At 37.7% G+C, this 17,258-nt stretch overlaps 2 protein-coding genes across 4 annotated transcripts; one reads left to right on the top strand and one right to left on the bottom strand.

The window, feature by feature from the left end:
• Window positions 1-5,682: 5,682 nt before the first annotated feature.
• On the top strand, window positions 5,683-8,871 carry LOC126792743 (uncharacterized). Its single transcript, XM_050519210.1, has 4 exons — window positions 5,683-6,300; window positions 6,922-7,353; window positions 7,451-7,757; window positions 8,340-8,871. Exons 1-4 carry the CDS (start codon window positions 5,833-5,835, stop codon window positions 8,480-8,482), a joined length of 1,350 nt encoding a protein of 449 aa, XP_050375167.1. The 5' UTR covers window positions 5,683-5,832; the 3' UTR covers window positions 8,483-8,871.
• A 3,107-nt stretch (window positions 8,872-11,978) lies between these two features.
• Window positions 11,979-17,199, bottom strand: LOC126792733 (cyclin-dependent kinase G-2). 3 transcript variants are annotated; one of them, XR_007671941.1, is made up of 9 exons: window positions 15,117-17,199; window positions 14,506-14,641; window positions 14,329-14,417; window positions 14,036-14,147; window positions 13,847-13,953; window positions 13,468-13,750; window positions 13,166-13,246; window positions 12,178-12,261; window positions 11,979-12,064 (listed from the first exon to the last, which is right to left on the bottom strand). XR_007671941.1 is itself a non-coding variant. In XM_050519201.1 (7 exons), the coding sequence occupies exons 2-7, from the start codon at window positions 16,730-16,732 to the stop codon at window positions 13,654-13,656; spliced, it is 2,157 nt and encodes a 718-aa protein (XP_050375158.1). In that variant the 5' UTR covers window positions 16,733-16,806; window positions 16,950-17,199; the 3' UTR covers window positions 13,262-13,653. The 3 variants fall into 3 exon arrangements, 1 of the variants encoding a protein (XP_050375158.1); XM_050519201.1 differs by lacking the exons at window positions 11,979-12,064; window positions 12,178-12,261; window positions 13,166-13,246 and having other exon boundaries at window positions 13,262-13,750; window positions 15,117-16,806; window positions 16,950-17,199; XR_007671942.1 differs by lacking the exons at window positions 11,979-12,064; window positions 12,178-12,261; window positions 13,166-13,246; window positions 13,468-13,750 and having other exon boundaries at window positions 13,916-13,953; window positions 14,036-14,250.
• Window positions 17,200-17,258: the final 59 nt, after the last annotated feature.

Below are 17,258 nucleotides of genomic sequence, written 5' to 3' on the forward strand. Positions count from 1 at the left end.
AACACATAAAATTTAATGAAGTAAATCATCTTCATTAAATGATTAAATCGATCAAGAGCCCGATAAAATTGCACACGTGGCTCAAAAATCAACAAAGTTAGTGCGGATCCAAATAAAACTCGTGTCAGCACATAAACGGATAATCGTAATCGAAGCTACGTAATTCAGACGTAAATCGAAAAATTAAATGTCATTGACGATTCGAAATGATAATCGGACATTTGATTACATTAATAAATTCTTTAATAATTAAATCAATTATTTTCTGTTTAATTTATTTATGGGAATAACTAATTATAAATTAATCGGAAAATACATATTGATTTAATTATACAATTAAAGAAATTTATTATTTTAGTGTCATTAAAATATTCTACAAAATAGAAGTCTTGACATTATAAATACCCCCTTCAACATGAAGAGAAGGGGACTCGAGAAGAAGAGAGAAAATCACTTGAGCAAGATCACTCTCGAGAAATCCCGAAGTCTCCCAAGTCCACGAAGAATCATCAAGCTGCCATATCGATCGTTCTTCATCAAATCCAAATCCAAACTCAAGTCCACGAAGAATCGTCAAGCTGTCAAATCGCTCGTTCTTCATCAAATCCAAATCCAAATCAAACTCAAATTCTCAAGATCAAGTGCACGTCACCCTTAAGCCAAGTCATATACGGATATAGAATCAGAGGAGTTCACAAAGATTGTAACCCCGCGCTTGATTATAAATAAATCACATTTTATTTGTACACGTGTCTACATTCTCATTTATTTTCAGATTCCCGTTCTACAATATTACTTCTTAAATAAAGTTAAAAAAAAAGAAAAAAAAGATATACACAATACACTTAGAAAAAATGCATATGCTCCAAATGTTGATGGGACACGGAAGCGTTTCACAATAAACCATGTAAAATGTCATCGTTAGTATAGAAAAAACAGAGATCGTCAGTCCAGAGAATTGATAAGGTGGATTTAAAAGTGTTAACAAATAAAATGGGGAATTAAAATTTCATCTAACTATTACTTAAAAATAAAACCTAAACTACTATTTACAATGATCATCTTCTCTTTTACCAAACAAAGCCAAATTTACCAAAGCCCAACATAATTAGAAGTTTGGTTCTAACGTGCATTCTAACATACTTAATCACATATTTTTAGACACCGATAAAATTAAAGCTTTAGGAAAATCATCTAATCGTGCAAGATTTCTAATATCGTTTAGGTTGACTTAGGGTCTCACCTAAATTACATGCAATCAAGTTTAAAAAACTTAGAGTATAAATCAAACAATATCACATTAAAGCACCAAACTTTTGTCTGAGAGATGCTAACACGGTGACGTCACTCACCATGAGATACATATAAATTTTCAGAATTTTTTCACTTTAATTAGCATAAACCGAATCTACTTAGGGCATGATTCGATTGTATCAATATGGTTAATGAAAATAGCACTCAAACACTATCATAAAAGACTGCATTCAAATGCTAAATTCGTGCGCACAAATTTGAAAATTACCTAAGAACATGTAAATATTATGTAGAACACAAGAATAGAAAAACAAACTTAGTAATTATAAGAACAAGGGGCCGCATAGTCTCGAAAATCAATCAAATATAATTTGGAAGTTTTGAGAAAAATACAAACCATTATTTCAACATAGACAATAGACTACAATCTTCATAGACAAAGAATTGTAGAATAACAAAAATAAGCGAAGTCATACAGATAAGTTACGAGAATCACACATTGTATGAACCGTAGAGGTACGGCTGCAAGGTATGAAGCTCAATGGTGATGATGGTGGTAGAATGGTGGTGGAAAGATAAAAGGCTTGCTGAATTTTTGTGGGGAGTCTACGGTGGTTTTTCGGCAGAGTTTTGAGAGAGTTTTTGCAAAAGAGAAGAGATGCCAATGTGAAAAAATGTCATGCTATTTATAGAGGAATGAGGGAGATGAATTGTATGATTATGGGTTGATTCTCTATTTCCTTTTTCTTCTGTATTTTTGTTTTATGGCCGGATGTAGCTTCACTCTTTTGAGACTACATATTTCTTTTTTTTTTTATCTCATTCAAAAACTAAATTACTTTTTTTTTAAGTTTTTATCTCTCATTTAATTCTGAAAAAAAAAAAGAATACATATAAAATAATTCACAAATGTTACAGAAAAATGTCGAATAATAATACTTCTAACCCAACTAGGTTTCCTAGTTCGACAAGGAATACTACTCTATATAGTACTTTTGACAATTTCTGCGTTTTACGCCCGTTTTAGCATCAAAATTCAACCAACGTCACCCTAGACTGCTAACTCGACTCAATGACTATACTACAACAATAAGAACTAAATAAAGTACAAATAAAGGTAATATGTTACGAATGTCGCACAAAGTGCTCCTATCAAATGTCTTAGCTGAGAATGTTTTAGCCTAACCGTTCGAACAAAAGGACATTTTTGCACTAACGTGGGACTCTGTGACCTCTTTCGGATTATGTACGTTATATTTATATACATAGCACAAACTTTATCCTTATTTTGGTTCTTCTGGAACTTATATTACATTCTCTAGGTCTTCGATCAATTTCGAGACCCTAATTTGAGATTCATGATGCATTATTTGAAGATTTCGACAACTCTACCTTCTAGTAAATGAACAAAAATCAAATCACTGATTCTTTGAACTATCATTTCCTTATACACTTCATGACACCTATACTTGATGATTAAGATTTAATTGTTGTCAACAAAATACGTACACTCACTAGCCCCTTCTAACTTTTATGTTTCACAAGTAATCTCTTTTCCCATATGCACCTCACACACACCATCACCGTCGGAATCAAGCCGCCTCCGAAACCCCTGAGCACTCCACATTCCATAATCATTACTCGTCGTACCCAATTATAAAAATAGAAAATTACTTAATAGTACTAGACAACATTTGAATTAACTAAAAACTCATTTTTCATATTCTAATATAAATTATAACATAAGCTCAAGCTCAAAAATGAGTGTACCCAAACCTGCTTAATTAATTAATGTTGAAATGTTCAAACTACCACTATTTTCATGAAAATTACCAAGCTGTTACTCCAAGATCTAACAAGTTTCTATATCCTCAGTTTTTAGCAATTTTAAATTTTTCTGCCACACCACCGGCAATTTGGAGGTGAGCCAATATATAAAGTTGTTTTTTACGTCATGAGTTTTCATTTAAATACCATATTGTATATATTTTTTAGAAACTTTGAAATTTTGAATTTTGCTCACAAAAATCCATAGTAGCAGTTAGTTTACAGTCGACAGTAGTAGTTAGATTCATAGTCGACAGTAGCAAGTATATTTCCAGCCGACATTAACACATTTCAAGTCAGCAGCATCTAGTTTCATACTCAACAGTAGTAGCTAGTTTCATACTCGACAGTAGCAGATTGCTTAATTAGATAGTAGTTGTTAGTTTCATAATCAATAATAGTAGTTATTTTCTCAATCGACAATAGTATGTAGCTTCTTAGTCGACAGTATCATGTACACATGTAGAAGTGATATGTGGTAGTGAGAATGCATTTTGAATTTTCGTAAATGTAATGAGCTAAAGAAGGGCAAAAAAGTAAAATATCATATGACATGTGTCAGCTTGTCATTATGTGATCCTTATTTCTAACTTTTGGTCATAAGTTGCTCCATCAAATTAGAAAGTGAGTTTTTTGTGAACAAAAATGTTGTGCGACACTTATTAGTAGTTTGCTATTATAATAACCAAATTTGATTGGAATAACCTGCTTAGGGCAACTCCAACAATGGTGCTAAATTTTGGTTTAAGTCCTAAAATAGAACTTTCAATCTCCAACAACTTGTTTTAGGGGGTTTTAGTCTTGGTTTTATAGAATTTAGACCTAAACTGAGTCTTATTATTTAATGATTTTCCAAGACCAAGACCTGAACAGTGTACTGGGCCCTCATCAATTGAAATAGGTCATAACACTCCCATATAACACTCAAAATCATATTTTAATCAATAATAGTCTAAATAGCACTCTCATATAGCACATAATTATTGGAAATTGATAAATGAGTCATATATAAATAGTGTAATAAGGGGTGTTAAAATAAAAATAACACTCCCAAATAGAACTTATGGTTGGACTTGCCCTTGGCTTCACATGGACTCGGGTCACAGATTGTCCTCGGTGTTCAACAATGAGCTGCATCAATCTCAACGTTAAGGAGTAACCACAAGAACTAGTGGTCCAAGCAAACCGGGTTTTAAAACCTAACAGGAAATCAGATTGAACAAGTTTGGGTGATTGGATTTGAATGGTTGGTGTCTTAGAGACTACATGGTACTAGTACTTGGCTTAATATTTTAGAGCCCGATCGAGTCATAGATTCTGAAGCTAATCCTACAAGTAATGCATAATGATTTGATCGATTCCTTTTCATAATTCCCCACTCTAAAATCCTACTGTGGGTGATCAACTCCTGGAAATCAAACGGCAGAAACTCCTTGTTAGACAAAATTAAAAACTATACTCCCTGTCATGCTGGCACACCTTGCCGTTTTGTTTTTGCATAGTAAACTAAGGAGCATTCTCCAGGAACCCAACTAATTTTTATAGACGGGGTCTTATTTGTCTTTAGCAGAATAGTAGGTATGGTGAAAATTTTGATTTTTCACTGGTTGTTGTTTTCAGTTTCTCGGTCAAACTCTATCTTCCCAGATACTAAAGCCAGAGGAGAGAGAATCCATAGATGAAGCTACAACCACCCAGAAATTAAATTAAAGCCGAAGAACCCAGAATTCACCGTCCTACGCTAAAGAAGTCGCCCGTCAAAAACGAATTCCAAGCAGAACATCTTCTATCACGCGAAGAGATAAAGATATTTCTCACCTCAGTCATGCTCCAATTACTATGTTTCTGTTGCCGGGTCCTTTCTATTCGGTTTAAATTCGATTCCAATGTATGGGTAGATGTCATTTCATTTGGTTTATAATCATTCAAGTTCCAATGGAAGGAGATTGGAGGCTGATGGATGGACAGGAGATAGACATAACTCTGGGTTTGATCCCTTGATCATGAACAAACTCGCAACCCAGTTTAGCTACAAGCCTACAAATACATCAAAGTCTAGCTTCTTGCCCAAATGCTAAGATAATGGAAGCATCAGCAAGATAACCGGTGCCTTCAACTGCCAAAAGAGAAAAAAACATTATTGGAGACAGAACTCGAAGAAAGAAGACAGTGAGATTTTCCGACAAATTCGACGATCCCGACCGCCACAAAAAAGTCAATCGATTTTCACTTGCTCAGCCGTGAGTCTACTAGCCTTCACCTTCCTTATGAACTATAGCATGTTGATTTTACCTCTAAATGAACAAACTTGAGTTTTGGGCAGCTCGTGCCCAGTTTCCGGCGACCATATTCTTTCCCCAACTTGGAGATCAGTGCAGTGATTCTATTCTTCGTTTGAAAACGCATGTGGTCAAGACCTAATTTACCCTACTCTTAAAATGATTAGTTGATTACCCTCTCCTCTCACGTGCACCCAAGCTCCAATTTTTTCTTTAACGTCTGACCATTTTCTCAATTGACACATCCAGAATAAGCCAGTAAACTAATATCAGACCATCTGATTCGAGCCTAAAAAAAAAACAAAAAAGGGAACTTGAACTTCAAGACTGGATTTTTATGTCGGATTCTTAAACCTCACCCCAATCATTCAACCTTTTCCTACTTAAACCCTCCAAATCTCAACTGGGTTGCCACCATTTTTACTCCAAACCCATCAAAATCTTATCTTTGTTGCACTCTAAACAACCCATCATGGCTGACCCTCATTCTACGACAGAAGACCTCCCACCACTCCACCCCAACTCCACCACAACCCCTCTCCTCGATTCTAACCAAACCCATCAACCAGAAGAACAATACCTCGAAATCAAAGACACCCAGTTGGATCACACCCTCCAAAAGCTTGAAGCTTTCCTCACTCTGTTGGGTTTCGATCAATCTTGTGTTCTCAGCTTTGTTCTGTCTTGGTTTGCTTTCTTAGTCATCGGAGTAGTACTTCCTGTGCTTGTTCTTGTGATTTTCAACTGCTCGAATTGCGAAAAGTACCAGATTGAGGGGTTTGAGCTTGTCATTGTGGGCTCTCAGGCTTGTTTGGCTGCTGTGTCTTTGCTTTGCTTATCTCACAATCTTCGAAAGTATGGCATTCGGAAATTCTTGTTTGTTGATCGATATACTGGCCATATGGTTCGGTTTCGAGACGCTTACATTAATCAGATTAAGGTAAAAGCATTGAATTGTTGCTTATGTTTTTGGTGTATTGGTTCAAGCTGCTCAACTGAATCGGTCAACTAGAGTCTACTGATTGTACATTTGTACTATGCAAAATGTGTGTGCTTCGGATCCCATATCATATATTTTATAGATTGTGTGATTTGTTGTAGACAAATGTGATGCTTTGGACATGTATGATTAGTTACAATGTCTGCTCATTCTTATTTATGGCATAGTTCGGTTTTTGAGCCATAGTTTTCGCCTTTCAGTTTATATCCAATCTTACCAGCTTTTTTCTGTGATGAACCTTAATGTTATGCATATAAATTTCAGTGTGTTTCGTTCTAATTCTGAACTTGGTATAAGCTTAATCCTAGTCCTCCATATCTCTTAGTTTTTTATTGTGAATTTTGCATTATTTAGGATCATCACCATGACGGCATGACCTATAACCTTTGCTGCTAGCTCTTACAAAAGTAACTTGCTTTCTTTCATTAACTGTTTTTAGAATGCTTGCTTAGTATAGATTCATTGTTATATCTTTTGGTATATATATTCAGACCAAACATAAAAAGAGGTATAGATACTGTTTGTGATACTAAATTTATTTCTTGGATCATATCGGCACAGGGTTCTTTTCGGTTGCTAATTTGTTGGTCGCTGCCATGTTTGCTACTAAAGACTGTACGTGAAGTTGTCCGCATGCTATATGTCCAACATGATTCATGGTGGCTGTCGATTTGTATTTTATTGGCTTTTGTTCTATCATGGACATATGTGAGCACAATCACCCTCACAGCCAGCATTTTGTTTCACTTGGTCTGCAATTTGCAAGTAATCCACTTCGAGGATTATGGTAGGCTCTTGGAAAGGGAATCTGATGTTTTGGTATTTATGGAGGAGCACATTCGTCTGCGGTATCATCTCTCTAAGATAAGCCACCGGTTTCAGATCTTCCTGCTTCTGCAATTCATAGTTGTGACAGCAAGCCAATTTGTGACTCTATTTGAGGTCACTGGATACAGTGGAAAAATCACGTTTATCAATGGTGGTGATTTTGCAGTACATATACCAGACTCTAATGACTCTTCAATTATCATTTCTCATTTGTTAGTATTTTAGGCCTTAATTTCCTTATTTTTGTGCCCCAAAAATCCAGGTCTCTACAATTGTTCAGGTAGTGGGGATTATTATATCCCTGCACGCAGCAACCAGAATATCTCACAGAGCCCAGGCCTTAGCATCACTTGCCAGTCGATGGCATGCATTAGTAACTTGCAGTTCTAATGATTCATCTCATCATAGATATTCAAACAGTACGGGGAACTCTGAGGTTGCCAACACAATTAACTCACTGCATTTAAGTTACTCCGAGAGTGATCTGGAGTCATGTGATTATGTTTCAATGCCTTCAAATACACAGCTGGCGTCATACATGTCATCATATCACAGGCGACAAGCTTTTGGTATGTTCATCTTACGTTGCTTCTGAATTGCATCAGATTCCTTTATTGTAGAAACATTGTTTAGGTTATACATTAGTCATTTAGTCATGGGGTTCATTTTGAAAAAAAAAAAAAAAAAGGAGTTCTGTTTTCTTTGATGTCATAATCTACATGATTTAACCTTTTGATGAGAGATACATCGACTAATCAATGCAATATGAACACAAAACCATAATCCAAATCAAAGTTGCTATGTCAGTGCTTAAGTATTACATAAGTATTACATATCTATGATGGTTTGATGACTTTATTTTCAAATTTATTGCTGAGACATAACATATGACTCTATATTGACTGTTGAGAACTACATGGAAAGATCATTTACAAGCTTCATAATTCTTCTTAGGCTTCACAGGCTAATTTGTGCATGCTCTCTTGATTTTATAAAACTTGCTTAAAATAAGGCACCTGAGGTCCTGAGTTGTCTTGTATATATTTTTGTTTATGGCTTAATTTGTTCATACTCGTGTACTCACATTGATAAAGTTTGCTTCATTTCTGCTGGTTGTCATTTGTCTAATGCTTTGTTTCTTGAAATTACAGTAATGTATTTGCAAACTAATGCTGGAGGGATCACAATTTTTGGATGTACAGTTGATAGAGCCCTCCTCAACACAATCTTCTTCATCGAACTATCATTGATTACCTTTGTGCTTGGCCAAACAATAGTTTTCTCCTCGACTTAACAGGTGCCCCTTTCTTACCGAACCACTCCATAGTAGGACATTGGCCGATGAACAAGAAATTATGGATTACAGCCACAATTCTTCGGTTCATTGTTTACGGCCACAAGGCTCGAGGTTTGCCTTTCCATCTCTTCGTTTGTTTCCCCATCACATCCATACGAAGCTCTCTGCATTATCATTTGGTTCACAGATATTTCCATCTTCTTGTTTGATATACAATCCAAAGGCCACAGAGAAATAGGAAGACCCTGCTTTGCTTCTTGTAAAAATTAAAATAAGATACCCAGAGTCGGGCTTCTTTTGTTTATGTCAGTAGCTGTAGCCATCATATGCTCCTTTGTATGATATGAAACAGGTTTAATGAATTCTAGTCATGGTTGTACCTGGTAGATTAGTTGCGATTGCACCAAAAATTCAGCATTTTTAAAGGCTTTGTACTAGAACTTAAAAATTGACTGAGAAAAATAAACTTGAACTCAGAGATTGACCGAGACTATTGCCCAACAACTTGTCGCATGTCCCAGCCATATACACGTATGTAGATGCTTCAAACTGGCTAGTATGATGAAAATGACAGAATTCCGGGTTCATAAACTTGAGAGTTGGACAATGAAAAGGACGATAACTGTGTGACTTCTTCAGTAACATGACCAACATCACTACCACCAACTCTGAAATGAAATCAGAACAAAGATGGGGGAAACGTCGCTTTCTAAACTCAATTCAATTTTCTCTTCTTGTGTACAAAATGGGAACTGGAAATCATGCTTCTAGCCTCTAAGTAGAATACTTATTCTTGTTTATACTATAAGGAAAAACCAAACATATGTAAATGGAAAGATGAGGGATAAAAGCAGTTGAACATAATCTGCTTGAATGAATCCGCTACAACTAGAGCCTTCTCCATGATGGTTTTTTCAATGACCAAGTCCGGCCGAATTCGGACGTCGAGGAACAACTTCAGTGAATTCATATAGAAGCCACTCAGTGGCACCACCACCCGTCCACCCCTGGTTGTGTCACAGTCAGTGTAGAAGCATTTGAGTGTTTCAGATTCCAGAACACTATCCGTGGTACCACACATCTCCATAACCATTTTCATTTTCCTTGAACTTTCTTGATATCACCTCATCACAGCTTCCCAGCTATAATTCTCAGCTCCATTATCGCTTGGATTACTCCCATGGACTTGCGTCCCCTTTCCATAACAATACGCCACAAACTGGCCTCTACCCTTCCCCGATAGCTCCATCAAAACTCCATCTCGCTGAACACCAACACCGTTGCTTAAAAGTCTTCTCCGGCTTCAGGTTCCCATTCACAGCCACTTCATAAAGGGTCTCTAGCTCAGGAGACCACCATGCAAATAAAAAAAGTTGCTAATTGATAAGGTGATCGAAACGGGGTCTTGCACTCATAACCATGGAGCTTCCATTGGAACGCATAACCTCCTTCATCCTCCTCTATTCAGGGATGGCAAGATTTAGTGCTAAAATGGAGATGAATCTCATCTGTGGAACACATTTCCATCACTGGGAACACCCACGATGTTCAGCTTTGAAGTCTAGACAATTCAACTAAGGTCAAGCTTCCCACTAAAATGGGATCCATCAAGACCCGGGCGATCCATAGCGCAACTGTCTTCAGACACATGTTAGGTCGAGGGTTATGCCACTGTTAATAAAGCAGATGTGACCTTGTAAGTGTATATAAGATGAACAAATAATTCTTAGACTTAATCTAAATTTGATTTGGATAACGGTGAATAGATTGAATCAAGATCTATAGTACTCGACAATCTCCTTCTGGTAAGTCGAGGAACAGGCATTGCATGGCATCCACCAAAAGTATTGCGTAAATGTACATTCCGCAAGAGTTTCGGAATCAAAGGCCGACAGTACCCGAATTGACACCATGGCCATAATTCGTGTTAAGCACTGCACTAGGAGACTCCACAGCTTACAGTTCTTGCACGCTTAAGGGTTTCCCAGTCTCCCAATAGTTCGCTTTCTGATAATCTGTCACAAATGTAGTGTGCCAATAGCTTGCAAGACATAACATGGGAAGTGTTTTGTAGTTCAATTTTGACCTGAATTAACAAGGTACTTACCAGGATGCAAAAACTCTAAATTATTCCATCATGCTGCGTGTAATAACTACTGTATAACATGCAACACTGCTGCTAGTTTCATTCAACAAAGGAAATTATAATTATAAGTCAATACATGTATTACAGCGTATGTCTACCAAGTAAATTTGCATTGAATATCCATGGGATCCAACATTGCATATTCACTTTCCCACAGCAGTGAGAGGCACTGCTTTTGAAAGTGCATGAATTAGAATATATACAAATAAAAGCCGCCAAGATCGAGACTGGGTGAAATTGAAACAATATTATAAGGGAATTGCAGTAAATAAATAAAAATAAAAATAAAAACATTTCAGATTATTGAAGGAGAAACATATATTAGGGTTTTAAGCTCAAACCAAAACAGTTAAAAATAAACCCACCGAAAGAACTGTTAAAAAACCAAAGGGAAGGGAGAGTCCATTGTGTCAGGCTATCAGCTCCCTCCAACACAATCTTTGACTGAATTAACTAAAACGAGGAGCAAGGATGAACAAGTGAACAGCTTAAACAATTCTGTTCTTCCCACCTTAAAACATACGGACAAATCACAAATGCCACCGGACAGGTCATGCTAACACAAACAAGACGTTACAGCTCCTATCATAAAAAAAAGGGGGCAGAAACGATTTAACAGCTTAGACATTTATGTTCTTCCTATCTTAAAACATACTAAAAATGCCACCAGACAGGTTATGTTAAGACAAACACAATTGTAACATCTATTATCATAAAAAGAAAAGAGCGGTCAGAAACGTAGACATAAAAGACACCACACTGTTATGCCCTACGTACAGTTATCTTTCTCGTCTTTGAAAATTCCTAATAGTATATAGTGCTACAAACCACAATGGGCAATCATCTCTACTTCAGTCGACCACATTAAAAGCCAACTTTTCGAGTGACCACATTTCAATCAGCATATATCCTTACTCGTACAATTCAATATTTTCAACAAAAAGTGCATTCCTAGCCTTCCAAGCCTCAAGCAGAGTTTGCTAGTTCAAATAGGACACTGAACTCAACAGAGATGTCTCTGTTGACAAATATATCAAATTGACAGGTGTGCTATAGGGATTACTCTATGCGGTTTCAATTACGTGATGAAATCTGAACTACTACACCCAATTCTCACAATTTTTTAGGCAAATTCAAAACTCTCAACATTACTTATCGTAAAGTGACATAGAAGCAATCTTTAATCTAGAAGCTGGTCCAGAGTCTCCAGATCCTCAAACAGTGACTGGGACAAGACCAACGTACAAAAGCAACCATTGTGTGTATTCGCATTTCAAGACCCAGCCTCCAGTTTTTAACTACAATTAACAAAAAAGCAGCATGAAAAAAAAAACCACAATTTTGCACCTGACATTTTGTTAATGTTAAGAGCCTTTGTCCAGGAACAGAGACCGGAATCTTTTTGCCTTTTAAGCGTATTTCTTAAAGTTCTTCTGGAAAAATAAAAAAAAAACAAAGAGACTCAGGATTCATTCACTTGAAAGGGTCCAAAAGGATCCTGAGAAGATAAGACCAATATCTAAACAAACCAAGATTTGCAAAGTACCTCTAGTGAGCCTGTGGAACAACTAATTGAAGTTCTACAAGTTCCTGAAAGTGCAGGAAACCTCCTCACCTGCTTGCTTTGATACTGCAGTTACATATGGTAGATACATGTCATGCAAAAAAAATAAAAATGAAAAATGAAAAAGACAACAAAAACAAGGATTCTTCTGATACTGTCATTCACCCGCGGAACACCAAAAAATGGGTAGGCAATCATCTAATTTCCAGACATAGCCACTGAAGCAATTAATATTAGATTGCCATAGGGACAGAAGTAACCAAAAATATATTTGGTTTCATGTAGTTATAAGAAAATTCCCTACTCAGAGTTTGTAAAAAGATGATTACCCCCTCTGTCAGTAATTATAGAAGATCATATCCAACAGACTTAATGGTTACCACCCCAGATGATAGAGAGAATGGCAAAGGTTACACCTCCCATTTCATTAAATAGCTATGATATTATCAATCAATCATATTCTGGCTACTTCTCTAGGTTTTTTCTTCTTTTTTTGGTGTTGAATACAGTTCCATTTTTTTTTCTCAAAGAAAAAATAAGTCAGACTTGAATAAATCCTGAATAATGTAGTGAGACGATTAAACACTAAGCCACGAGCAAAAAAAAAAAAACAATTAGATTGATCTTAGCAGCGAGCTGTAGGCTAAGTTTGAGGTTTGCTTACTTCAGAGCAATTTTTTAACAACACATCTATATAGGCTAGTAAAACATTGAAGAGAAATGCAATCAAACAAATCACATCCAATTTTCATTTTCCTTCTTCCCCTTTTCCTATCAGGTGGAACTTTAACATCCACGTACTGCTACTCATCAGATGAATTGCACAAAACCGTATGAAAAAAATTAAAAAGCATAAATGTACCATTTCAGGTGCAAGGTGCATTACACAACGTAATAATAAAAAATATGCCATCACACATTAATTATCTCCATACCCCAAAATTCCCCAGATATCAAATCAATACATTACCTTTAAAATTACATGCTTAACTGTCAATATTCTTCGTCATGGAAAAGCAAAGAACTCCCCTCCACTTCACACCAACCGTCTCTTGCAAACACAATGTGAATATCAAATGTCTAGTATATAGATAGTGCTATTCGAAACCAAGAGAGAACTGTTTCCAGTGTACCAAAATATGTTACATACACAAGTTTCAGCTAAAACTGATTGCTTATAAGGCTACGCAACTATGCCACAACTAGCAAAGAAAGCAGTGTCATAGATGCATTTCTAAAAGATATTAAAAAGATGATGAACAAATTGTTAACCTGCAACAATTCTGGTTGACAGGAGGCTAAAAAAATACAATTCTCCAACCCAAATCATAGGTAAGTGCCTGCTAGAAAAAGAGCAGAAATGACCGTCCTGAAATAGAATGTTGCCACTTCTGTTCAATGCATGCCTCTCACCTCAGCCATCCTCCTTTATGTATCAAGACCACTGATCTGATTTTCCTAGCCAAACACACCCCCAGTTCCAATAATCCCTTGCAACTCCTTTCTCCGTTGCTCTTCCAATGGATCAGGACTTCTCAACATTCTCCTTGTGCGCCTATTTGAAACAGCAAAGTTTATTTAACGTAGGAAATTTGAATCAACATAATACTATTGTGGAATTACTTTGGGATCATTGTGGTTATAAAGATACCTGTCTTGAGCATGTTGAGCAGGAAACGTCGGCATGAAATCTTTCGTCTTGGGAAGAGGGACTTCACGAAACCACTCATGATTCAGAGCATCATCAGCAGAAATTCTCTGAATAAAATATTGTGGATTTAATACGTAACTGTGCCAACAATTCCAACATTCCAATAGACAAGACTAGGTCCAGTCTTACCTTCTCAGGGTCATAAGTTAGAAGCTTATTCAACAAATCAAATCCAGCTTCAGTAAGAACTGGAGATCCAGTAAAAGAAGTAGCCGGGAACTTCCTGCGCAGAAGGTTATACCTGAAACAAACAGGTCAGTAGTTAACATAACAAAACCTTGATAACTGAAAGCATCACCAATGGCGGCCAGATAGCCAGGTCAGAATCACCCAAAGCTGGAAGCCTGGGAAAACAGCGGCAAGAATAAGAACACCATGTTATTGAAACAAAAACAGAATAGTTAAAATAACTTTTTACTTACTGATGATTAACAAAGTTGACCCTCACTCCAGGAAGCTTGGAAAACCCAGGCCAAATAGTCTCATTTGGTGTGCCAAGTATCTTGAAAATCTGTGGTTATGATAGGGATGATATCAAATAACTTCAAAAGTATGTGAAAGACTAAAACCAACATTGAGCAGATCAAGTAATGACTCACTTTGTCAAGTTGTTCAACTTCAGTTTTCCCATTGAAAAGCGGCTCCTTTGACAACAGCTCAGCCATGATACAGCCTAGTGACCACATATCGATTGCTGTTGAATATTCTCTTGCACCCAAGAGGAGTTCAGGCGCCCTGCATTTAGAAAACTTTAATAAATCCATTGGTTGCCAAAATATATACTTTCTTTAATATATCTGCAACAGATAACAAAAAAGTGCAAACGGCAAAGCTTAATTATTAAATGAAACATATAATGCATAGGTGAGACAAATGACGATTAGGGTTTGAGTAGTCCAAATCAAATAAAAGACGGCATGCCAATACAGTAAAATGGAATCAAAAGACTCTACCATTACTACCAGACTATAAATGCTTCCTAAATGCTAATATAACATTACGCACTCTTAGTGGACAACAAGTTGCATATGAGCATATTAAGAATTTGAAAATCTATTTTCTAGCTAAAAGAAAAGAAATCAAACTAAATGGATATTCAAGTAACTTGATAAGAAAAATGAATCTTTACTATAGCAAAAGTAGACCCATTAGAGTACAGGTCAATTTCCTAACTTGTAGAAAGCAAATCGGGATGGCATTTGCAGCTCACCTGTACCAAAGAGTAACCACCAAATGAGTATATGGTTTCAAAGGACTCCCATATTGACGAGCCAACCCAAAGTCACAGATCTTCAGCTCACCCCGATTATTCAAAAGCAAGTTAGATGTTTTCAAATCCCGATGTAGCACCCAATTATCATGAAGATATTTGACACCTTCCAATAGCTGGAGCATAAGACATTTCACTTCACTCGGACTAAATGGCTGCTTCATTGTCTCCATGAGTGCTTTAAGATCATGCTCCATGTATTCCATCACCATAAAAATGCTATCAAGATTACTGCCCACCACTACTTCCTTCACATCAACAATTGATGGATGATGAAAAGAGAGAAGAATGTTTATTTCCCTCAGAGAAGTTAATGGAAATCCTTCTCTTTCCTTCTCCATCTTTACCTTCTTCAACGCCACAATTTCACCAGTTATCTTATCTTGGGCCCTATATACAACACCATAAGTGCCCTCGTCTATTTTGTTTAGTCTCTCAAACTCATCAACACTTCTACAACCCTGAAGCATGTTTACCATTCGTTGTGGAGGAGCTGCAGGTTCAGGTGCCTCAGGAGGATCAGGCTCATCCTCTGAACTAGTATCGTAACGACCAACGCTATCAATATCACCACGATCCCTGTCAACATCCATGTAGTCATCCCTCTCTGAGTCATTCTCAGGATAGTCATCCCCACCGGACCTTCCAAACACATCTCGTTCATCAGACTCAGATGATCTCGCCCTACCTCTTTCAGATCCATCTCTCTTAAGCTCCCCTACCTCTGGAGTCAATGAGCTGTTGCGTCCTCTGTTTTCCGGCGATCCTAAACGTGGCGTTTTCCTCCTCCTTTTAGGCATCTCCTCGTTCTCCGAAACTCCACCTTCATCACCAGGAGAACTATTTCCTGCTGCCCATCTTGAAGATGATATATTCCGTGTCGGAACATAATCTTCATCATCTAAGTTCCCTGCTTCTCGAACATCCCCTAACTGCTGATCCGGTGAAGACAACTCCACCGGGGACTCATACACACCATTGCTAACACCCTCAACAGGGGAGTAAGCTACATTATCAGCTCCATCCAATTTAACCAAAGACACTTGCATCCTGCTATCTGAACTAGCATTAGGAGACTGCCTAGACGCCCTAGGGAGGGGCGGTGGAGGCGGAGGAGCTGTTGTCACTGTCGTAATCCTAGTCCTGGACGAATTAGTTCCTGCATTATCATCTCTATCCCACACTATCGGAGTAAACTTCCTCTTCCTCTCCTTGGGACTCTGCGTCCCATTCTCCACCACCTTCATCACCTCAACCTCCCTGACCGGCTGCGACGCATCATCAGACCCGCTCTCACTCGACAGCTCACCAGGCTCCCTGTCCACTGCCTTAGCGGAAAGCTTAACCCCACGGCCGCCGCCGGAGTCACTCCTACTCGAAGAGGAGCGATTTCCACCACCATTAGCCAAAGGCTCCTCCTTGGACCTAGCCCTGATTTTGTCTCTCAAATCCCGAACCCGGTCGCCATTCCCATTAGCAGTTCTCTGCAATTCGAAGCTTGATTCTCGCTCCCTGAACTCGTTGTCGCGATAGCCGCCGTGTCTTCCAGCCGCCATATAAGCCGAAAAGCACCAAGAGGGAGCCTTTAATCGCAATCGAATTCTCAATCGCAAAAACCCTAACCCTAACCCTAAACCCCTAAAATCAAATCAGCTTCCCCAATTTCAAAACTTCAAATCAAGAGGGAGCAAACTTTGACGAAATTGAATCCGTACAGAGGCTCGGATCTAAAACCCAATACAGAACTAATCAGACAAAGCAGTAAAGACTAACATTAAGGTCGGCGCAGCCTCGATCATGTGTGGATGAGATTGGGGATTACAAAATTAGAAATTGAAGCATGCAGGGGACGAAGAGGAGCGATAGAAATTGGAGACGAAAGGGATTGATGGGTTTAGGGATTTGGAGACGAGATAGAGAAGTTAGCGGGGGGAAGAACTTGAAAGTCGAGAACGAAAACGGGAGAGAGAGGAGAAGAAGGGAGAAGTGCTTTTGTGCGAGTTTGAGATCAGATTTTGGGCTTTTTTCGGGTTCGCCGAATTTTGGCGTCTTATTTTCGCCTTTATATTTGTTTTGTTTTTG

This window comes from Argentina anserina, chromosome 4 (assembly GCF_933775445.1).
Source record: "Argentina anserina chromosome 4, drPotAnse1.1, whole genome shotgun sequence".
NCBI lineage: Eukaryota > Viridiplantae > Streptophyta > Magnoliopsida > Rosales > Rosaceae > Argentina > Argentina anserina.